Source organism: Patella vulgata, chromosome 2 (assembly GCF_932274485.2).
Source record: "Patella vulgata chromosome 2, xgPatVulg1.2, whole genome shotgun sequence".
In the NCBI taxonomy this organism is placed as follows: Eukaryota; Metazoa; Mollusca; class Gastropoda; family Patellidae; genus Patella; species Patella vulgata.
In genome coordinates this window covers 44,701,735-44,727,684 of record NC_065880.2, presented here as the reverse complement: position 1 = coordinate 44,727,684, position 25,950 = coordinate 44,701,735, and the positions used below count along the sequence as shown (strand labels likewise).

The window sequence follows — 25,950 nt, the reverse complement described above, 5'->3', positions numbered from 1 at the left end:
TACATATTTCAGAATTGTATAATTTAATTTGACCTTTAAACCAGAAAGAAAATAATTATAGCTCAAATGCGTGTACGCTTCAGGACAAAATAACTATAATGGAAACGATTTTTTAGTTATAACGTAAAGCAATACGGGCTGGTCAAATGTCCATTTCCAAATAGTTAAATGTTTTATTGTGAAGTATCGTAACGTAACGAACTTCGCGTGGATTGATGTACTTTTAAGATCCGCCAATATCAATCTTGTTTGTTCCATATTGAATGTAGCTGTCAATCTACTGTTCCCAACAGGGTATGAAGTATTACAGGGTATTAACGCACTGATGACTGTGGAGATGTGTTTATTAAATCTATATTGTCACTATAGTGGACATTGTTTCCAATAGGAAGATATAACAAACACATTACATATTAATTCATGTCAAGAATTAGGTCATAATATGTAAGGGAAAGTTTTTCTTGTTTGTCATTTCTCTATAAAAACCCTTCGTGACTACTACTATAATATTAGATTCCTTGGTAAAGATCGATTATTACCGTGAAAGAGGTCGAAACCATAATACAGCAATGCAGTTTCAGTTGCCTTCTAAGGGTAGAATAGGACTAGGGGAAAAATCAAGATATACTATATCCAAATATGTTAAAGTTAAAACATCATGGTTCGACGCTTATTCGTTCGGAAATCTCACATTCGTTGAATTGGTTCCCCCCCCCCCCCCCCTACTGACAAATCGATTCTCACCGAATTGTCTCTTCACGAAATTTGCTTCGCCGACTGGAACGGATCTATTCTAGTCTGTAGACAAGAAAATGCCAAGATATAGAATATAAATGGGTCATTAACCTTTATTGAAAGTGTTAATTACTCAATCAGATAGATAAGTTACACTTGTAAATGACGATAGCATTGGTAGACGACTTAAAAAAGACATAGTGTGATGTTATATTCAAAATGCCTATTGAATATTTGATAAAATCATGTTATAGTAAAGCGTTCTATCCCATAGCTTTTGCCATTTTTGATAACACAGAGTATCTAAGGATGCATTCTTTGTGATACTTCTTGGTAATATTCGGAAATTATATTAAAAGGACTAGTTGGGGCCACAATTTCGATAAATAATCCTAATAGAAAAGCTCTTGTCTTAAACGCTATCCCTGTAAAAATCATGAACATGTATATTAATGCTTTTAAAACAATGTTTCGTTTGTATTCGTTTAAATAAAATAGTGTTTCGTATATCTGAGATAGGCGTAATTATATTATAGTTCTAATAATATACAGTAATATTGTATTATGAATACAAAGGCGCCAATTGAACACTTGAATGAACTAAGATGTGACACTGTCTGCATGCTGTCCCTTGTGGGTTCATACTATTATTAAATCATACGCTTTCCAATCAGAACAACGTCCAGCTTAACAACGAGTTCAAGCGAAACAGTCGCCTGCCTTTCTTAAACTTTCCGTCTTCATTAGTCCAGTCGGTGCACAAAAGTAACAACCCCATTTCATTTCTTAAGCTTTAACGGAAGAACGATATATTCCGTTTATTCTGTGTTCGTTTTTGTCTATCGGAATAGCCCGTCTCTTTGAAGTGTAACACGAATCGTGATCCATAATACTTCATCGCCAATTTCTTTTCTCATTATGATACAAAAATAAATCGTTTGGCGATTTTACAATAGACTCAATACTATGCATCAATAGAGAATTGTTTTCTTTATAAATACATTTCAGTATAGTGACAATCCCACCACAGAATAATATTATTACAACTGCAAGACAATTTTGTTTAACCATAATACAAATCCTCTCGGTTAGCAGGGTTTCATTATTGACAAACATCATAAATAAAGTCGATAATAAAGTCGAAAAACGGGTTACCCGACAACAAAACGCCACGTTCCAGCACCTGACTAGATCACACTTTCCCAATATTAACCACGGTTTACCCTGGTTCTGACCGGCTCTCAAAAGCTTCAGTATACGATTTGACTACGGCGCCAGTACGGTCTGTCACGGTTTACTAGGGTGTAGCAATGAAAGCTGCGGAACTGTGTTGCTATTGTGGCGCTACGTTCTTCACCGGTGACATTACTGTTGTCCCCGATCTCGCCACGGTTCATGACCGGTAGGATATAAGCACCAGTCATGCCTTCTCTAAATTTTTACACAAGAACTTTTATGTTTTGGTCCCTTTTCCACTCTTTCATCTTAATTAAAGCAACCTGTTCGCAATATCATAATTAATGCAATTCTCGGTATGTGGCGCTACGATGTGAATCCGTCGGAGAACGTAGTCAAGCGTGGGGTTCTGGGGTGAACCGTGTTCTATCGTATGTCGTTACGGTGGTTTTAAAAAAGATTTGAAGTTATCAGAAACAATGAATCTCAACTGAACGCTATCCTTTAAAACAAAGCTTTACCTGTACAATAATAGAGTTTCTCGCCTAAAAATGACACCGATTACAAAGTTTCGATACGAGGGGTAAATCAATCCATAGAATTCATGCTTAGGAACAGTCGAACTATCAGCAAGTGTAGGGAAAAACCTCAAACATACTTCACCTAGAACGAGAACGAACAAATGGCGTAAGTATACAACATTCTACAGAATGGGAACATATTCTTTGACATATCTATATTGTGTTAGCGGATGTCCTTTACACAAACACAAGACTGGTCGATTCTTTCCATACACTATTTGAGACGATTTATCATATTTTTGTTATTGTAGTGAAAGTTTGAATGTGAGACACATTCTAAACTATTGTATATCTTAATTATACTAAATTATTACATGAATTACATGAAATATAATAATAATTATACATTATTACAACTAAATTCTTACTAATTTATACCATAATTATACTGAACTATTACAATATGAAAATGTACATATTCCCCGATTATTTTGATTATGTTATTATTTATGTAAGATGGCCACCAAGTGACGGGCATGTAGGATTCGTAACGGCAATCCTCTCGTGAAGAAACTAATCATCATTTCTTTAAAATTGTCATTGTTCAGCTCCCTGGGTTGCAGAATGCCGGATGCGACTGTTCCTCGCCCGATTTTAAGGAAGACAGCTTTAGCTGTCGGGTCAAATGTACACACACTATATCTCTGTTAAACGGAAATGGAAAGTCGTATTCATTAGATCGTTTAGTGTTACCCTTAAATTGCACTAAATTTGAAAATTATGAGCTAAATCGGTTTAACATTAGCTGATTAGATTAAAAAATACAATTGTCCATGTGTTTAAATGTTTTGGAGGGTTAATAGTATGTGTTCAATAAACCAAATGAAACCAAAATTAATCAACATACCGATTTTCACTTAAAGGTGCATTATCTAAGATTTATTTTGGCCTTATGCAATTATAATATTCTGTACAATTACTTTATGCTGTACGAAGTTACGAGTGTTTGAAGTTTTGGCAAAATGTAGCGTAGATTGTATATTATCGTATCAACGATACTGACGATCGAGAATCAATTATCTATTTTATCGTAAAAAGCATGAATGACCTCGGTGTTCTAATCTACTTAAAACCGGAGATACACGATGGTCCAGAATGTTGATTATGGGCTTAGCATATTAATAAATTTTAAATTTGATTAACATTTAAAGCCAGAAATCACAAAGAAAACATGCAATAGGACGATTTTGCTTTTACAGACTGCATTCTTAATCTTTCGAAACAACAATTGAATCGGGTAGAGCTGGATCCGTGACGTATCAAAATAATAAATCAGATAAATCCCACGTGACATGTTATTTTGACCCTATTCAAAGAGGTATATAGTTTCTTTAAATTGGAAACAAAATAACAATCTTCGGGTTAAACGAACTGCAATTGCCTGTTTTTTATTCTCAATACCCTACGTGATACTAACTTAATCAATCATTGTAAATAATCAATATAGCCAGAATTCAATTCGGTATTATGACAGATCATTTCTTTACTATTAAATCCATGCGAATTACCATTTTTATTTGACAAATCATAAATAATTTGATTAATGTTTTCTTTGTCGCCAATTTATAACTTTACAGGAAATTAAGTCAATAATACAATTTACCATCATACGGATAACATTTGTAAATTTCTTGGATATTGCATACACGAACGGCAGTATTTAAAATTTTGTTTAGACCACTGGGAAAAGTAACCAGACAAGTTGGGGATTTTTTGGTAGGAATGTGAAATAAGGAATGTCTGCGACATTAGATTTATGAACAGATTTATTAGATAAACGAAGTTTATATTCCTTACGAACGTCTTTAAGATAAGTTTCCAGAAAGGCCAGGTACATTCTCCCCTGGATTCGCGCCAATGATTATAGTTCCATACTAATTATCGTTTCTTCAGAATGAAGCGGAGTGGGGGACAATCTGATTAAAACACATGCAGATCCTATTTTGTTTCGTTTTTATGGTTCAAAATTTGTAGTGGAGACTAACGAAAATATACCAGCGGTTGCCAGGCAAGATACGCCAACATTTTGCAAGAGATGGATAGAGAACAAGCTAAAAACAAAGGCGATTTTTCGTACAATCATGGGCCATAATCCTGAAAGTTATGGTCTGAAATGCGCAAAAATCGAAAGGGATGGAATCTTAGGGACATACAGATATATTTTAAGTTTCATCAAAATCGGATAAAATTTGTGACCTCTAGATGGCCCACAACCTTCGTATTACATACTTTTACACAATTTGCGTACGAGCGGCCATTTTGTCGGGCGGTTTCGTTTCGAATTTCCCGAAGTTCGAATTCAACCTTCATTATGGTGGAATGGTGATATATCTAAACGGTTTTTAAAAAATTTTCGTACAGTCAGTGACCATAATTCAGGAAGTTACGATCCGATATACGAAAAAAATAAAGAAGGGACCAAGATCGTTGGGTTTTAAACATACATTTCAAGTTTCATCAAAATCGGATTAAAATTGTGACCTAGGGCGTCCACAACCTTGTTTTACCATATTTTTAAAATAATTGCGTACGAGAGGCGGCCATTTTGTCCGATAGTTTTAGTCCGATTTTCACGTAATTCGAACCCAACCGATATTATGATGTAAAGGTGGTATATTCGAACGGTTTATTTTTTTTTTAAATTGGATAACAATTGTGACCTCTACAGGGACCCCAAGCTAAAACCGCGATTTTCCGTACAATCAAGGGCCATAATTCAGGAAGTTACGATCCGCGAATATCGAAAAGAACCGAGATGTTAGGAGATGGACCTATATTTTAAGTTTTGTAAAATCGGATAAAAATTATGTCCTGTAGAGTGGGCACAAACAAATTGTGGACGGACAGACAGACGTTCGGACGGACGGTGGCGACAATATACGCCTACATGAAAATGTGGGCGTATAAAAAAAGCGAAATATAGATCTGTATTTTAATGAGGGGGTATTTGATAATGCGGATATGCAATCCAACTGTGCCAAATATCTTGAAGATGGTTTTAAAAACTGTCAGACGGTAGGAGATCAAACCTACAGTCTTTTCCCGTTTAATCGATAGTGGATTCATAAACGAGGATAATAAGCCAAAGCGACCCACGCCCACCCACCCACCAACCAACAGACAATTTGAGGGTTCAACCTTCGCTACGCCTTAGTCGGACTACACCAAACTGAAAATTGGCATCAGCTAACAAGACTGGATATTTGATTTAAACAGACCATTATGGAACATACAGCTATCTAGACCACGATTTAAACATTCTGCAGATAAAACAACCTTACTTTATAATTGCATAAATGCTCTTCTTTTGAGCTATCATTTGTAGTTGGTGTTACCAAAGAATATTTCACATAAACACATCTAAATCCCCACCTAAAAAAGATACATTTCTTAAAATATATAAAAACACACCAGATGCATCATACGGAACAAATTTGGCTTATTAACTGCTAGATTGTTTACTCAAGGTTTCTGACTTTAACCTTGCTTACATTCTAATAATCGTTTACACCTTTTAATTGTTTTAGCAATAAACTTGCATAAAACTCACGTTTATTCTAGTACATACTTTTTTAAGCCGAATTAGCAATGCTCTGGGCTGTTATTATTTTGACAAGATAATTGATTCTTGTGAATTCTTCCTGTGTTTTTTTTTAGAAGTTAGAAAGCATTGAAAAAAGCAAAAGAAACTACATTAAAGGAACAATCAACCAGAATCTCCCAATTCATATATACAGTATGTGGTCTAATCGGTTGTTATCTTTGGGTCACAAAGGGCGCCTTGCTGTTTCTTATCTAAATACTTATCTGCTACTAGACGACGGGGATTACTATTTGAGGTTTGCTACATGTCTTCTAGCATACTAATTCCAGTTGGTGTATCCCAAGATTTCCATGGTGAACACATACATGCTTTTGAGTAAGACCTTGCCACATAATGCTCTATCCGTGGTAGATAGTGTACAGCCTTTGGAGTAACGTTGGAGTCTGGCAAAGATTAACATTAAAGCCAATGGTAAATATTTGGTGACCCGTGGTCAATAAATGTGTTTAATAGTAACCATTTGCTTTTAAACCTTTGACACTGTAAATCACAATTCGTATATAGTTTATTTTGTACGGATATGACACGGCCCTAATTGGTAGTCTGCGTTATCACCTTCAGTTGAAGCGGGCATTAAGCCCTACCTTTATAATACATACAGTGGTGTTGCTAAAATCAATAGTACACCACAACATTACTCGGACACCGATTAACAATAACTATCAACACTAATTTGTATTATTCGAATTTCCTATGCGCTTATATTGCTCCATTTCTATGCTAGATATAATAGTTTACAAACTTACTGATCGTCTTTCTTTAGTTAACCGAAATTCGCAGAATTACCGTTTGTGAGATGTTTTAAAAGCCTGGAGCAAAAACTGGAAGCAGAAACTACTCTATCATTTATGTCATTTAGGGTATACAAACATACCAACTAATTATGGCGGATTCTGGTTACATTACTGACACACCTGTTGAAAAACTTTAGAAATACAAAAATGCGCCTACACATACACACATTCATGTTTTCTTTGTTAACCTGGAAAAGCAACCATTTTAATTTTAGATTCAGTCAATTTCGCGCCTTATATTTTAAGTTGATATCGAAACCGAGATTTTAGAAATAAGATGTTATATGGACCTTTAAGAACATATTTTAACACCCCAAAATGTAATAAGTAAATCTATCGCCAATTTATTTAAATGGCTACCGACATTAGGTAGTTGATTTCTGTCTAGGTGCTGAGCGTGAAGTAACTGTGGGCGTTCCTTTTGTCCTTAACAGCAATAAGATCGATTTCGCTTCTGCTGAAAGGACGCAAGACAAATCGCGTCATGGACCAAGCTAATTATTATAGCTATTTCATAATTTTCATCATATTCTTTTACTAATTAATTACCTTTATTAAGCAACAGAGCGTTTGATTTAGACGGTGGCGTTTTGTTCTAAAATTTTTTTCATCAACACAGCTTTTTTTTCAGTTGTAAACAGTCGTACGATTGATTGGGATATCCCATTCTTCCCGAAATGTTTGTTGCAATAGACACGGTTATAAATTTGATCTCAGTTAATAAACTCCGTTCTGTTGCAATACAAAATAATATTGAAACACAGTCTAAAATCGGTCATCACATTGTGCATTATAGTGCAGCAGATAACTGCACAATATCCGAGAAATCTTTCAAATTTGGATAAAAGTATCAAAATTTGCATACATACCCATGGAGGCAACTCTTTATAAAATCGCATTATCCATTCGAAAATCCAAGATGGCGGCTACTTTCAAGATGATCGACTTTCGGGCAAAGGAATATATTTTTATATGCCTACATTTTCATGTGGACGTATATTGTCGCACCTGCCCGCTCGTCCGTCCACAATTGGTTTGTGGACGCACTACAAGTCACAATTATTATCCGATTTTGAGGAAATTTGAAGGATAGGTTTATCCACAAAAGCTCTTGGTTCCTTTCGATATTTGGATGTATCGGATCGAAACTTCAAGGATTATGGCCCCTAATTGTACGAAATATCACGTTTTTAGCTTGCGGACATTCTAGAGGTCTCAATTTTTATCCGATTTAGATAAAACTTGATATGCATGTTTATAACACAAAGATCTCGGACCGCAACTTTCTGGATTATGGCCCCTGATTGTAAGAAAAAATTGGGTTTTTAGCCTGTGATTCCCCTAGAGGTCACAACTTTTATCCGATTTAAACAGTCGTTCAATTATATCACCATTACACCATAATGACGATTGAGTTAGTGAAAATCTGACCGAAATTGCAGGACAAAATGGCCGCTCCTTGTACGCAAATAGTGTTATCAAGTATGTAATATCAAGTTTGTGGACCCTCTACAGGTCACAATTTTTATCCGATTTTGACGAAACTTAAAATACATGTTTATATCCGAATATGTCGGTTCCTGTACATATTCAAGCATATCGGACCGTAACTTCCCGGAAATGCCATTACACAAGAAGTTGCGATTTGCAGCGCACCAAAATCGAACTTTTGATAATTAACATAAAAGTTACGTTTCACCTGAATCGGACCAAACATTGTGGCCTCTGGAGGTTTCATAAATTGATACCCTTTTCTTCGATTCTACCCGAAATCGTCAACCAAATTAAAAATGGAAAAGGAAGGGAGAGCCAATAAAAGAATATGAACTACAGCTAAGAGAAATGTTTTGTGATCTGCCCCAGTAGTGCCATATTCTTATTCTTTGATGATCGAGTTGTCCCTCTAAAATGGAAATTTGTTACTCCTGTCAGCGTACAATACCACTTACCCAATAAAATGTCTATCAAGACTGAAGTTGACATTAAGACATGCACAAGATGAAAGCATGCTGGGTTAATAAAGTCAGAACAGATAATTCAGGGAGAAAGCAATAAATCTAGCTGTGTGGCGGAGCTTGTTTGGTAGCTTTGACCAGTATTGATAAATTACCATCTGTCAAGTGATGAAATGTTATTATTACAATCTGTGGTTAGTTGATAGATGCAACTCATCTATACCAGTCATCTGAACAGCCTTCTCCATTTACTAAACTTATCGATGGTATTTTTATCCATAGTCAGTACGAAGAAAGGTACGTGGTAGACTATCTGTTCTTTCTTTATTTACTCTGTTCATTTTAGTTTCTTATATCTTCCATGTCTATTTGCCACTGCGTACTTTTCTCCTATTGATTGATTTTGCATTTACCAATTTCTACGGGTTGTTGATGTAACCTATACACCAAATCACTTTTCTGAACCTAAATAAAACGACCTGCCATTATCTTTCTTTTTTATTCTGCGCCGAGAAAGGTTAGGGGGGGGGGGGGTATTGAAATGGGCCCCGTCTTTCCGTCAAAATATTTAAAATATGTTGCGAAAACTTACGGAAAATGTTGAGCTTTCCGATTAGTATATATTACTTACTTGGCACATCTTTTCTGCACTTAATCACGAAAAACAGGAAGACTATGTGTACGCCAGCTCTGCCTTCTGGCATGTTCGTAGTTGTTTACTGGAGAATAATACAAATAACTTTGTTATATTTTCATATTAAAAGATATTCTGCATCCAAACGCCTGATGTTCAAGACTTTCATAGCTTACTCTCTTTACATAACTTAAAGGTGCCGTGCCTGGTATATATTTACGGCGCGCAAGGGCCAAGTGGGAAGAAACCGGAATGCCAGGAAGAAGCGCCAGATTTTAGACAGGCGACTCTTCTACTACAGAAAATGTCTTATTTCCTACAGTGAACAGCCACCACAACTACTGATAAAAAAAACAGGTCGTATGATCTACAGCGAACGCGTTATACCACTCGGCCACTACTACTAGATATAGAATACGGTTGAGGGCATCTGATAACACTATCCGTTATGAGGAAATTTGTTTTATGTGGCGAGTTCACTGTCTACAGACGGTTGCTCTTTTTTGCCGAACTTGTGTCCTGTCCTATATGGATTGGGATTGGTTGTGCTTTAAATTTATTCTAGAAATACATTTATGTACGTACATGTCGTCAACGGGGCATCTGATAACACTTTCCGTTATGAAAGCGGGTCGTATGATCTGCAGCGAACGCGTTATACAACTCGGCCACTACTACTAGAAGACGGCGGAGGGCATCTGATAACGCTTTCCGTTATGAGGAAATTTGTTTTCATGTGGTGAGTTCACGGTTGTTATATTTTGCCGAACTTGTGCACTGTTCTATATGGATTAGGATTGATTGTGCTTTAAGTTTATTCTAGAAATACATCATGTCCGTACATGTTGTCAACATTTCCTTAGAATTAGAACATAATGGGCTATCATACAAATCGAATAAGCCTTGTCTTAGATATTTATCAATATTGCTGGACGGTTTTATAGCACTTTAAGAACTAACTTTAGGACCATCTAATCATAATATAAGCTTAATGTGAAATAGTAGCCGATATCATTTAGATACCAGAGAACAACTGTCATCAATTACACGGCCCTCGCCATCACAAAGTATTATAAAAGACGCAGATTGACTTGCAAATTTATCTAGAATATTGTTCTAATGCAGAATTACAGAGCTTAAAGGGATATCATAGGTCGATAGAAGTTCATCATAGGGTCAAATTGGAGACACAAACCACGCTTATGGCTTAAATTAACTTCTAGTATGCCTGCTCTTTCCAGAACACATTATACCACTTTTCAGTCCGGAAATCCTGGACTTTTATCTTGTTCGAGTCCGGACAATCTCGTCTCTGCAATCATCTGAACATTTGTCTTTTTGTACTATTATATGACGCTGTAGGGTTGACGACTAGTATGTTAAGTACTTCATAATAGCAGTAATAGACTCGTACAATTTACGACATTAATATGATTTAATTTTAGTAATATAATAGAACTGAAGTCATCACGACGTCTGGTGTTTTTAAGGGATGAATTAAAGAAAATTTGATCTCAGAAAATTAGCTCATTTATACGTTATGAAACGTGAATTACCAATAAATGGGGAAAAGGAATATATATTTTGAAGGGCATCGTCATCATTTTTTAAGCTAAATCAATAATAAGCGGCTTCCAACTTGTTGGAACTGGTCAGGTACTGTTATTGAATGAGACCAGATTTGAATTTTTTAACATAACAATTTGTTCATAACGCAGCTTTTTAATCGATAATGATTTGGGTAAAAACAGCTTCCAGCTTGTTGAAACTAGCCAGTTAGAAACGGCAGATGAATTATACTGGCTCCCCCACCATATCATATTTCACATACCATTTGTCTTGATGGGCTGCATGTATGATGAAAAGCAGAATATAACTTTTCAAATCAAAGCCACTTGAAGCTATCGTTAAGTATTATTAATTTATAGTATGGAAGGAAATGAAATATTAACTTAATTATTATAAATGTTATGATAGTAAAGAAATAGAAACATGCTATCTTGAAAAATGTGTTCCTTCTGGACAGGGGGAGTTGGGTGGCTGAATGATGGTTAACATGTGCGCTCTGTATCATAAAGCCTGTCATTGTGTCAACTGGTGTGGTTTCGATTCCCCGGTTGTACGTAACAAGGAGTATGGTCGCCTGTCCAACCTCATGGGTTTACCCCCACTGCTAAAGACCCCTATGCGCAAGCGAATTATTGAAATAACCTAGTTTGTGTCGAGTGGGCGTTTAACATCACCTCTCTCTCTCTCTCCTTCTTCTTCTTCTTTTTCTTCTTCTGGACAGATACCACATCTATTTCAGTAAGCCATTCGTGACAGTTATAATGAAACCTTCAAATTTCGGGTACACTTAATTGAAATTTCTCCCTGGTCTTCTGTTTGTGTTTTTGAGTATAACTCCCACTATATTCATGGATGTTCTGTTTATTGTCTACGATGCTATCTTCAAAACGATTTTAAAAATGTAGCTATAATTAGCGTTTCCATGCTGTTCTGTTCTGTTTTATGTTTTGGATAATAGCCATTAACATGCATCGCCTCGTTTACAAATAAATTGTAACCATTCTGACATGCCGTCAGTTTATTTAATTTTTTTCTTTAAGTCATTTGCACTGAATATATTATATTGCATCCGCTTTTCTTATCACCATTTTACCTACCTGTCCAAAAAGCCAATAATTAACTTATCTTATTTTTAAACGAATCAGCGGGGGGCGGGGCGTTAATTGGATTAGATAACGACGTTTATCTCTCTTTTCTCTGAAAGGGCGAAATTAAAGATTTTTTTTAATAAACAATTCAGATCGTGTCTCGTCCCTAACTAGACAATATCCCCTGCCCTCCTGCTCAACTGAGAAGGGGATACCGCGCTGGAAAATCACAAGGAACTTTCTCGATCCACCATAAATGAATGATCCAATAAATGCCAGAAACTACATTGTTATATTTACTTACCCATACCCCTCTTATTAGCCTGCTTGGTGGAGAAAAGTAAGACATTAAGCCCCATTTCGTTCATTCGTCCAGTTATTCCTATAGATTTGTGAACAAACTTTACGATTATGAACATATCTTTAGCCAGTTGAGTCCCAATGAATAAGTAGTTTAGTTAGGTAGGCTGTTATAGTTGTATGTGTATTTAAGGACCAGCCACATATTTAAAGGACGTGTGATTCTATTCTGTGGAACCTTAAAATAGAAGAAATTGGGTTTTTAATTTCAAATGATATGTAAAATACTGAGTTAGAGACTTAGTCCCTTTAAATAGAATTCGGTGATATAATAAGTTTATATATGAAAATCCAACCAACTTCAATAGTCAAGAGGAATAAACTGCCAGTAATAACCCAATAACCGCGACAATCGCTCTACATACAAAATTAACAATACACAAATCAAAACACAACCAGCGGCTACCAGGCAGGATACGCCTACATTTTGCAAGAAATGAATAGAGAACAAGCTAAAGACAAAAACGATTTTTTGTACACGCAGGGGCCATAATCCAGAAAGTTACGGTCTGGAATGCACAAATATCAAAATGGACTGAGATTTTTGGAATATAAAGATATCTTTTAAGTTTCATCAAAATCAGATAAAAACTCTAGAGGGTCCATAACCTTTGTATTACATACTCATACACAATTTGCGTACAAAGAGCGGCCATTTTGTCGAACAGTTTCATTTCGATTTTCCCGGTTTTTAAAATCGGAAATAAAATTGTGACCTCTAGAGAATCAACTAGTCAGGGACCATAATCTAGGAAGTTACATTCATTCGGATATGTGTGATTATCAAAAGGAACCAAGATCTTTATGATAAAAACATATATTTAAAGTTTCATCCAAATCGAATCAACATTGTGACCTCTAGGAGGTCCACAACCTTGATATACCAGCTGTTCACACTATTTGAGTACAAGGGGCGGTCATTTCGTCCGACATTTTTGGTCTTGATTTTCACGAAATTCGAACTCCAGTATCATTAGGGTGCAACGGTAATATACAAAAACGTTTTTTAAATCGAATAAAAATTGTGACCGCCTGAGGAACCACAAGCTAAAAGCGTGATTGTTCGTACAATCAGGGACCATAATTCGGGAAGTTACGATCCGATATGCGCGATTATCGAAAAGAACCAAGATCTTTGGGTTATAAACATGCATATCAAGTTTCATCAAAATTGTGACCTCAAGAGTGTCCACAAGCTAAAAACGTGCTTTTTAGTACAATCAGGGGCCATAATCCATGAAGTTATGGTCCGATACATGCCAATATCGAAAGGAACTGAGGTCTTTGGGAGATAGACCTATATTTCGAGTTTCGTCAAAATCGGGACCACAAGCTAAAAGCGTGATTGTTCGTACAATCAGGGGCCATAATTCAGGAAGATACGATCCGATATGCGCGAATATCGACAGGAACCAAATCTTTGGGATATAAACATGCATTCCAAGTTTCATCAAAATCGGATGAAAATTGTGACCTCTAGAGGTTCCACAACCTTGTATAACCATATTTTACACTATTTGCGTACAAGTGGCGGCCATTTTGTCCGGCAGTTTTGGTCCGTTTTTCACGAAATTCGAACGCAACCATCATTAGGGTGTAACGGTGATATACAAAAACGGATTTTTAAATCGGATACAAATTGTGACCTCTAGAGGGACCACAAGCTAAAAACGCGATTTTTCGTACAATCAGGGGCCATAATTCAGAAAGTTACGATCCGATATGTGCGATTATCGGAAGTAACCAAGATCTTTGGTTTATAAACATTCAGATCAAGTTTCATCAAAATTCTGACCTCTAGAGTGTCCACAAGCTAAAAAAAACGTGCTTTTTAGTACAATCAGGGGCCATAATCCATGAAGTTATGGTCCGATACATGCCAATATCGAAAGGAACTGAGGTCTTTGGGCGATAGACCTATATTTCGAGTTTCGTCAAAATCGGATAAAAATCGGGACCACAAGCTAAAAGCGTGATTGTTCGTACAATCAGGGGCCATAATTTAAAAGCGTGATTGTTCGTACAATCAGGGACCATAATTCAGGAAGTTACGATCCGATATGCGCGATTATCGACAGAAACCATGCCAATATCGAAAGGAACTGAGATCTTTGGGAGATATACCAATATTTCAAGTTTCGTCAAAATCGGATGACAATCGGGACCAAAAGCTCAAAGCGAGATTGTTCGTACAATTAGGGGCAATAATTCAGCAAGATACGATCCGATATGCACGATTATCGGAAGAAACCAAGATCTTTGGGTTATAAACATGCATATCAAGTTTCGTCAAAATTGTGACCTCTAGAGTGACCACAAGCTAAAAACGTGATTTTTCGTACAATCAGGGGCCATAATCCATGGTCCGATACATGCCAATATCGAAAGGGAGTGAGATCTTTGGTAGATGGACCTATATTTCAAGTTTCGGCAAACAAATTGTGGACGGAAGGACGGACAGGGGCGACGACAATATAGGTCCACAGATTTCTGGTACTAAACACAGAACTAGTCATTTTTTCTACAGTAAATTATACAATGTATATGGAACGACTCCTTAACACTACCAGAATTAAGGTTGTGGTTTATGCTGTGTGGTGGGAAAAGGGGTGTACACGTGATAATAAGTGTAACGATAGAAAAATAACTACTAGCTATATATTCCAATGTTTTATCGCCTAATAATTATAGATATTATATGGAATGACTCCTACAACACTACAGAATTAAGGTTGTGGTTTATGCTATTTGATGAGAAAAAGTGTGTACACGTATTTATTATTGATAATAAGTTTAGCCTTAAAAAAATAACTACTAGCTATATGTCCCATTGTTTTATCGCCTAATAATTATAGATATTTTGGTGGGGTGCCAGTCTGCGTTGTCGCTTAATATTGTGTATATCTGTTCAGACTATCGACTTTTCCTCCTCAAAGCTGTTAAATTATTTAGTAATTGATCACGTAAACTATATAATAATGGATCTCTATATAGTAAAACAAACACATGTATAATTCATGTATCGTTTAATTTCCAGTATACAAATTATCTTGAATGCTACTACAGTTTATTTCTGATGGTGTGCATTCTCACCTCTGTGCTGAAAGTGGGTAAATCAAAAAAGAACTACTGCAGCTTAAAGCCGTTGTATCAGTTATTCAGATGATAATAGAACGCTTTGCTTATCTTTATTCACCAATTTATAACAGTAAAAAGGCAGTCACAACGAATATATAGTTTCAGGAGAGCGAAATTGTCGTTTTTAGAGAAAACTTTCAAAAACTATTTTCATTATCATAACATCAAATCCAATCCCGACCTATACGGGCCGAAGCAAATAAAATTTACTAGTTCAATCATTCAGCAAACAAAAAGGGTCAATGTCATTCCAAAACAGAGGTTACTATGATTTAAAAGGATGACGGGAGGATAATGCTACTGCATTGACAATGTCCTTAAATAAAACCACATGGGATACATGTGCACAACAGAGCCTGAAATGCTAAATATCCGGTATCAAAGATTTAAAAATGAACGACAAATACAACACCATTTATTCGGATATAATTATACCGTCTGTAAAATTTCTCAAGTAACAAGATCAGTGTGTCATTATTTCATCCAAAATGTATCGTAACATTTTAAAACACTATAATCTGGAAAATAAAATTTAACCCATAATTTTTATTAATTTTACAGAATTGAAGCCATCACGATGTCTGGATTTTTTCAAAGATATCTAAAGCTCGGATCTCAGAAAATCAACCCATTTTACTCTGAAACGTAAATTACCAAGAAACGAGAAATAGTTACACTCATTAGTAATTGATTTTTAAGGGTTATCATCATTATAACGAAGAATAATAAGTGGTTTCCCAGTTGTTGGCTCTGGAACGGCTAATGCTTAGATTGCTTAGGCTGGAATTTTTTAAAACAAAATTAACCATGCGTTAAAATTTTGAAAATGTAATCGATAAAATACTTCTTATATGATTTAGGACGGAATCTTTATATTTATTAATTCACAGACCGCTACATGCGGAGTAGCATCAGAATTAGTTTGATACACATCAACTTTGGGATTTCGATAAATATTAAATGCACGGCAACTGGAATATGGGACCTGGGTTTCTCGTCCCATTCCAACTCTTAGACGCTGTAAATTGTCAAGGCCTCCGTCCTACACGACTGGCAAGGAAACACCATGCTAAAAAACGGAAGAATTTTCTCAGCTAACACACAATTCACTGAGTTTGCTGATAGCTTGATAATAATATTTAAGACATATTTGTTTGTCGCGATCAGTGGTTTCTAAATTAAAATTTAATCTGCAGCGTTAAAATCCATGTTTTTAGTTATACGAATTATATACTCTTATCATTAAAAATTAAAATTTAATCTGCAGCGTTAAAATCCATGTTTTTAGTTATACGAATTATTTTAAGGCGCATTTTTAAAAATTATATTAAGGCGCATATACCCTTGAATGTGAATGCATTTTAAGGTAAATTACATAACCATTTAATTACACTGTTGGCTAATCTCTGCGTCACTATCTTCAAAACGATGTCGGGCTGACATGCTATTCTGTTTTATGTTTCGGATAATATCCACGAACCATCTACCATCACCGAATTATCATGTTGGCTATTCATACTGTATATTTTCAGTCCCTTCCTTCCATTTTACTTATCTAACAAAAATCAATAATTACCTCTTCACTTATATATATATATAAAAAAATCAATAATTAGCGTATTTTTCCACGTTTCTTGTCGGGACGTTAATGTAGTTAATGAAATGGAATAACAATAATTATCTTTGTTTCCTGGTTTGAGGTTCATGTTTTGGAGATAACTATGGTATTCAAATTGAAGAATTCGTTACCTGAATGAGTCAAACAAAATTCCGTCAAAATGTCCAATCACATCACCATTTTCAGACAAATCGAATAAGCACTTTCAATAAATGTATTATTGTATATTTTCAACTCTCAAGATGACTCTTAACTTAATAGTAATTACGTGTCATAAGAGAGCCTTGAAAGCTTTAAAGCACTCTTAACGGAAAATCTACGTACCAGACATTCGAATGATATATATATTGTAAATTATTGTCCTTTAAAATCAATATTCTTATAAGCGATCTTATTTTCATTTTGAAGGAACATTAAATGTGTCTGTAGATGATGTACATAATAACACGTGATGCTAATCACTGAAAACAGATTATAGCAATTGTAAAATCATTTTAAATACCTGCTGGGATGCATATACAGAAACGTTCCAGCATACCATTATTTATGTTACTGGAGTCCAATTGTCATTAGACTGGGTGCCCGTTTCGTTTTCATTTCGTTTACGTTTGAACTACACATCAATATAAACCCAGTTTCAAAAAGTATTAAAAATCGCTTGGCCCCGATGAGGCCTGATATATTGTCACGCCAATCATGAAGCGAAGCTGTGTATTGAGTAAAATGATTTAAATCAAATTGGGGTCAAATATAACAAAGGGTATAAAATACAGTAATTATATAGATCTGTATTTATTGTAGACCAATAAAACTCAAAACTTGTACTAAATAAAACAACAATCGATTAATGTTAATTACAGTTGATTTTTAAGATTATTTCTGTACAATAAGTTGAATTGTTCTAACGAGATTTAAGATTGTTGAGTATAGTAGTATACTTCAAGAATATAGTACTTATGGAATTGGGTATTTCTTCACAACTTCTGACATCGAAATTAGCGGTATATATTTTACGCCATTATATGTGAAAGGTAAAATGAAACGCATGTCAGTATTAGTATAAGTGTAACGATAAAGAAGTAACCACATACACTACAATGTGATTTCAGCTAATAATCAGATCTGTTTTGATGGGATGCCAGTTCCCATTCACGCGTTACATGTATATTGTGTATATCTGTTCAAACTATCGACTCTTATCTCTAGATACAGTTAAGATATTCCATAACAACCGTCATGTTATCCCATAAACTGTATAGAAAAACATGCTTAAGCTTAATTTATAATTCTCAGTAGGATCCAAGTAGAAACAAACGACTGTAAATGAAACAATAGCATCTGGAATTAACGGCGTCATTTCAAGTCTCTAGATAATTATAAAACGTTTTAAATCTGATTCTTCTCATATCTGATACAAAGAAAAACCTCACAGTAATAGATGTCGATGAATTAGTATAACTCATTAGTTCATAGTGAACTAAATCTGAATTTTGGAATAAGATTGAAGACTAGCATATGGACAGAATACAAAATCTAATAAACAAATTCGATAACACCATGTAAAAGGCATTCAATATTGAGTGTCCGTGTACCGTCAGGTGCATCAAGTTGACACCTTTTTCTGCATTTATGTTTATAATCTAACTTTATTTTCGTTTCATATTTTCAGCTCTACCTCCTGATGTATCCAGTATCTGGGAAGCCTATCCTTGGAGATTCGGCACATTTTTCTGCATCATCAAGTCTTTCATATCAGAAATGACGTCCTATGCTTCAGTGCTAACTATAACTGCCTTTACTGCCGAACGTTACGTGGCTATATGTCGACCCTTATTGTCTCAATCACTATCAAGTTTATCCAGAGCTGTAAAAATTATTATAGGAATATGGATAGTGGCGTGTGTCTGTGCGTTGCCTTACCCTGTTCATACTCGCGTATTTTATGAAATTCAAAATCCTTACACAAACGAATCAATCGAGGAATCTTTGCTTTGTAATATACCTACTGAATGGAGAATACCAATGAGATATATGTTTCAATTCTCAACTTTTGCATTTTTTATCATTCCTATGATCGTAATAACTATTGTGTATATTTTAATCGGTGCTGAATTATGGAATAGTAAATTAGGGATAGACAATACTAAAAATAAACAAGCAGCAGCCCAAGCGGCTAAAGCACGAAAGGCCGTATTGAAAATGTTAGGTGAGTACTTATTTTGTAATAGTAACGTCGAGAAATCTCGGAGTGGTTCTACTGTCTCAACCCCATGGACTGCGAATAAGGACTTTTCTAGGGATAACGTTGTCTGTGATTTCAAAGAATGTGGGGTGGGCGTCCGTGCAAAAGCTTCTAATCTAGTCTATTTGTAGTGGTCAATGACTTTGAGATAAAGTCCTACCCACAGCCTTTAGTTCCTGAAATTAAAGCTTCGGGATGTCGCCTATTAAAAAGAATATGTTTCCAATTTCCAAACGATATTCGAGTATTGTATATTGTTTCTGGCCCAGTCGGAGCACAACAGTAGGACGTTAAAACCCCTTCGCATTTCCTTTCATTTCTCTGATTTTTGTAGTTCATTTATCCGTAAGATTTATTAATATATTTTATGTACTATCGTTTCATTGGTGTCGAGTGCAATTGTTTACCTTGTACATTGTACATTAAGTGCTTCAACTTAAAAACTATGATGTTATGAAAATTTAAATTTTCAGTCGTCACTTTCCTAATTATCTTAACGTATTATACAAATTAAAAATCAAATGAACAGTGTGACTGCAATTGTCACAGATGCATTAAGACTGACAATGAGGGTTTTCTCACCATAATCTTGGAGCTCTTGGTAATGTCATGGAACGGTTGACCTTTTATACAAACGTTACAGTATTGGACAGAACACATAGGCTTCATTTATAATGAATACCATGTTTCTTTCCTACGACATACATGATTGAATATGATATGTCTAAAGTGTTATTTTTGTGTTACATAAATAGAGGACTGACATTGTTTTTATTACAAAGACATTATTATCTCAGCGAGTTATATGTTGTCATATCGAATATTAATTAGTTAAAGGAAATGAAAGCGTAAGAAGCAGTGATTGATTATTTAAGAGATTGCTTAATGATTCGGAAATGCCAAGTTTCGTTATGCTGACATCTTTTATTCAGATTCCCCTGTCATGATATTCTTTATGGTCGTGTTGCTTAATTTGCATCCCATAGAGGCAGGTTCGTCAAACAATTTGTTCTTTAAAAGGGCGTTGATTGATGTATATAATGAGAATCTGTAATCGATTGTACATAGAAATTGCTTCCTTAAGACACGGACAATGAACTTTTATTAATATTTGAGTGTGTTTATAGGTCGTTTTTAACAAGTTTATTTTATTGTAACTTGGCAACTGTAAACATGCATTCAATAACAAGGTAAAAATATTTAATAAAAGAAGGAGTTATTAAAATAGCATAGTTCTAAGTGCAAATGATTTAGTACTCCTCTATTGAAACGGGTATCTGCAACACGCAGTCCTACCCAAAGCCAAACACATCAAGCTTAATTACCTAAATTGTCCTAAATCGGAATGTCTCCACCCAAACCCATATGTATATTATGCTATCGTAGATATGCTTAAAATGGTCACATTGAGTATTATTGAACAGGGGTGGGGTATCTCGAGCACAAGTTCTCCTGATCACAGTTTTTCAAGAAAATACTTATTACACCCAGGATGTTTCGCCTGTTGTGATCGCCCCGTACTGAAATACCTTCTATAAACAAGTTATATGAATACTTTCTTTAACAATCAGACCAGGAACAGTCCCCATCTAACATTTTGTCAAAAAGGTCTAGACTGGTAATATTAAACACCACGTGCTACCAAATTTATCTTTTAAAATCAAGACAAGACTCACCAAGAATTCAATCAAAGTTCAATTCGACTTGATAAATTTTCACTGGAAAACAATTTTGCCGTCTGCGGGAAATATGTTGTAAAAAAAACTTGATTAAATAAATCAGTAGAGTACTGAGATGCTTGATTAGTTCTTGTTGACTAGCTCTAGTAATTCATTTGTGTGGTTTTGAAACTCTACGTGTAACAATTGGTGATTAAAAAACATTCATCACACAGGCTTCTGATGCCTCATATGCGAGAGAACATTGTTGCCATCCCTGCCTTCCTGTCCAATTTTTTATAAACATTCGAGATCAAAGATAAGAATCCTTTTCGAAACACAAATGGTGAATCGGGTTTTGTAAGCGCTGTACTGGTCACGAGATTTAGACATGAAGAAAGGATGTTTCAATTTTATACAGAGCTATTGTAGCCCCCGTTTTCATTAGCAAAGTCCGAGCAGAACTGTAGGACGAAAAAACCCATTTCATTGCAATTATATCTTACCCCAAATCATGGTGTGTTGGAGCGGGTAGGTGGTGTCTTTCTTTAAAATTAATTTTGCTGAGATCGTTCGATATTTCAATAGATGGAATCCTATTGAAATTTATGTATACCAATTACCATTGTCCCTATCAACGAAATCTTGTGTGGACCATGGCTTTCCAAGAGATCCTCAAAGAAAGATCATGGGATTTGTTTTTTTACGCCCAAATTTCCATGTGGACGTATATTGTCATCGCCCTTGTCCGTCCGGACGTCCGTCAACAATTGTTTGTGGACATCTGATTTACAAAAACGTTCGAATATATCACCGTTACACCGTAATGTTGGTTGAGTTTGAATTTCGTGAAAATCCGACCAAAACTGCCAGACAAAATGGCCGTCCCTCGTACGCAAATAGTGTAAACATCTGGTATATCGAGGTTGTGGACCCTGTAGAGGTCACAATTTTTATCCGAATTAAAGGAAACTTGAAATATAGGTGTATCTCCCTAAGATCTCGATCCCTGTCGATATTGGCATGTATCGAACCGTAACTTCATGGATTATGGACCCTGAGTGTACGAAAAATCGCATTTGTAGCTTGTGGACCCTATAGAGGTCACAATTTTTATCTGATTTTGTTGAAATTTGAAATTCCTTTCGATATTGGCGCATATCGGACCGTAACGTCCTGAATTATGGCCCCTGATTGTACGAATAATCACATTTCTTAGCTTGTAGACCCTATGGAGGTCGTAATTTTATTCCGATTTTAAAAAAAACGTTTGAAGATATCACTGTTACACCTTACTGGTGGTTGAGTTCGAAAATCGGACCAAAACTGTCGGACAAAATGGCCGCCCCTCTCTACAGCTCACAATTTTTGATCCGATTTTGATGTAACTTGGAATACATGTTTATAACCCATAGATCTTGGTTCATTTCGATATTTGCGCATATCGGAGCATAACTTCCTGAATTATGGCCCTTAACTGTACGAAAAATCGCGTTTTTAGCTTGTAATCCCTCTAGAGGGCACAATTATTATCCGATTTAAAAAAAAACGTGTGGATATATCACCGTTACACCCCAATGATGGTTGTGTTCGAATTTCGTGAAAATCGGATAAACACTGACGGACAAAATGGTCGCCACTCGTACGCTAATCGTGTAAAAAAAAATGTTATATCACGGTTGTGGACTCTCTACAGGTCACAATTTTCACCCGATTTTGATGAAACTTGAAAGGCATGTTTATAACCCAAAGGTCTTGGTTCTTTTTGACATTCGCGCATATCGGATCGTAACTTCCTGAATTATGGTCCCTGATTGTACGAAAAAATGTGTTTTAGCTTGTGGTCCCTCTAGAGATGACATCTGATTTACAAAAACGTTCGAATATATCCCGTTACACCGTAATGTTGATTGAGTTTGAATTTCGTGAAAATGGCCGTTCCTCGTACGCAAATAGTGTAAACATCTGGTATATCGAGGTTGTGGACCCTGTAGAGGTCACAATTTTGATCCGATTTTGATGAAACTTGAAATGCATGGTTATAACCAACAGATATTGGTTCCCGTTGATATTTGCGCATATCGGATTGTAACTTCCTGAATTATGGCCCTTGGTTGTACGAAAATCGCGTTTTTAGCTTGTGGTCCCTCTTGAGGTCACAATTTTTATCCGATTTATAAAAAAACGTTTTATAATATCACCGTTACACCCTAATAATGGTTGAGTTTGAAATTCGTGAAAATCGGACCAAAAATGCCGGACAAAATAGCCACCCCTCATACGCAAGTAGTGTAAATATGGTCTATCAAGGTTGTGGACCCTCTAGAAGTCACAATTCTGATCCGATTTTGATGAAACTTGAAATATATCTTTATAACCCAAAGATCTTGGTTCCTGTCGATATTCGCACATATCGGATTGTAACTTCCTGGTTCGAAAAATCGTTTTTTGCAAAATGTGGGCGCATCCTGCCTGGCAGCCGCTGGTTTTCATTATAACTGAACCAACCACTGATCTACAGTGCATAGTTATAAAAGTAAAAGTCAGTTGCCCAGTGCCATTTGTTGACACACACACTCACTCTCTCTCTCAAACACATTTTTTTACATTACAGTTGCTGTTGTTATCGCCTTTTTTGTATGCTGGGCTCCATTCCATGTGCAAAGATTGATGACCATTTATGTACCCGCAGGAAAATGGACAGTTCAACTGCTTGAAATACAAACTTATATTTTCTATGTATCAGGTATGTATATGTCTAATTCCAAACGTATATTTATAAGTGGGTATAATATTTGAAAGGTCTTTGATCTATATCATTTTGACCTGTTCATTAGTTGATCGTCTCTGTTCTTCAAGGGTCTATGTGTTATTTTCTGTAACAAATATTAAATATTTCGATGCACGTATAAATCTGAGTGGGACACAGAAATAATAAACGCCTTGAAGACGAATAACGTGCAACTTTCATAATCCTGGGTGGCGGAGAAGGTTTTAGACGTAAATCACTATCAATCTCCAATTATGGTCGAACGTTAGATCCCTTGGTTGTACCTTACAAAAACGAGACTATCTAAATCGGTATGCGTGCAAAGTATTAAAATTTGTATTGGGTGTACACATTTATTTTTTGGAGAAATCTGTGAGGTACGTTTCCCGGGGAGAAGTCAAGTCGAAACGTCGCCCAGTAATAGAATTGGATTCTATGTATTGCCGGTTCAATTACTTAAGGCCATTGAAAAAATTGTATTGGATAGGCGTTCATTTATTGATATAAAATTACACACAATACATAATCAATTATATAAAGCTTCATTTAATGCGTTTTCAAATGGTTAAAACATTTCATGTTTAAATTGCATAAAACATAATAATGAGATAAGAATAAGATCGCGTCATCATCCCTGTTTTATAGTCACCGTGTCATCATTAATTTTCGTTTGTCGTATCTTCTTTTAAATATCAACCCTTTAATGTTGCATACAGTGATTCTTAGAACTTTATCTCGATACTGATTGTTTCTATTGACGCGTAAAATAATATTCATAAATTCCAGCAAGAACAAAAAGAAGTTGTGTGCATCATCAATATTTCTAAAGATTAAGTACACCATACCACGAAATTTAATCATTTGCGCCATGCCTTTTTTATCCGTCTCCCTTTGTTGAAATTACGCATGTTCTATGCTAAAACAGTGTTGTAATTAAATTAGCTCGAATAGTGAGTAAGACTTGGTGAAACAGCGTAAAATGGTGGTGTGGCTGCTAATACCGGTACCTACTTATTTTCCTCCAGTAACCCAGTGTGAGATAAAGTCAAAGCTTATATTGGAATCTATAGTGAAATAAAAAGCGAGAGATTAACCTAAATGTAGCACGGATTCTGTGAATACAAATTAGACTGGTTATTGACAGGCTGTCGTTAACTGTATTTAATTGAATCGCATCAGTTACTCAGTTTCATCAACCAATATCTACTTGGATGCCGGCTTCTTCGACTTTTCTTCCCAATAAACAACCAATATTGAACACGTTCTTAATGACTGATTTTGGTTTTAGTTTTAAAGTGGGATTTTAATTGTAAAGGAATAATTCACTTTTATATAACAAAATAAGATACGAATAAGTCAGACACCTTGCGTTATTCTAATTAGGGGAACTCAAACTCGGGGCCTTTATAAGCCTATTTTGTATTTAGTTACTTATGCAGATACAACCATCTGAATCTAATGTTAGTCATATCACTGTGGTGATTTCTGTAACTGTCCTCTAATTCTTACAGTAGTCTAAGCGGTATATCTTTGTAAATATTAGAAAACTTTTTTAAATGTAAGAAGGAAATGAGGTGGGTCGATTCGCCAGACACAACATAACCACACTCATTGTCTTGATTATATACATGTGTTATTCCCTATTAACAGTATACTATTTTAATCTAAACTAAAAGAAACCTTTTGAATTTATTGAATAGAGTAAGATTAGACTAGTAGTGCATGCTCGCTGGCACGAGACAAACTATTAAGAACGAAATTGCTGAAACAACTAGACTTCGATCTGGATTTCAAAGGCGATATTGTCGCCAGCACGATAAATTGTCTATGACAATAGCATGCCTGTTTCTGCTATCGTTGTTGATCTATTTATGTTTCATTTTTCTTATGCCTTTTTTTATTATTATTCTAAAGCCGAAGTTTTCATAACATTAATTTTCTGCAGAAAGTTTATATACCAGTACTTTCCCTTTAAATATGGGTCATTAAGATCATTTGTTCATGCTCGAGAAAAGATGCTAATTTTCA

The 25,950-nt window shown here is 35.5% G+C and overlaps 2 protein-coding genes across 2 annotated transcripts in view; one reads left to right on the top strand and one right to left on the bottom strand.

The window, feature by feature from the left end:
- The window catches only part of LOC126811572 (RYamide receptor), a 265,432-nt gene that overhangs the window by 137,682 nt on the left and 101,800 nt on the right, over positions 1-25,950 (bottom strand). The window contains exon 2 of the mRNA XM_050537264.1: positions 12,441-12,674. The gene's annotated coding sequence lies outside the window, so the exon portion shown is untranslated. The remainder of the gene's footprint in view (positions 1-12,440; positions 12,675-25,950) is intronic.
- The window catches only part of LOC126811571 (pyrokinin-1 receptor), a 76,905-nt gene that overhangs the window by 47,101 nt on the left and 3,854 nt on the right, over positions 1-25,950 (top strand). The window contains exons 2-3 of the mRNA XM_050537263.2: positions 18,922-19,458; positions 23,767-23,898. Of these exons, the coding sequence (XP_050393220.1) occupies positions 18,922-19,458; positions 23,767-23,898 (669 nt within the window). The remainder of the gene's footprint in view (positions 1-18,921; positions 19,459-23,766; positions 23,899-25,950) is intronic.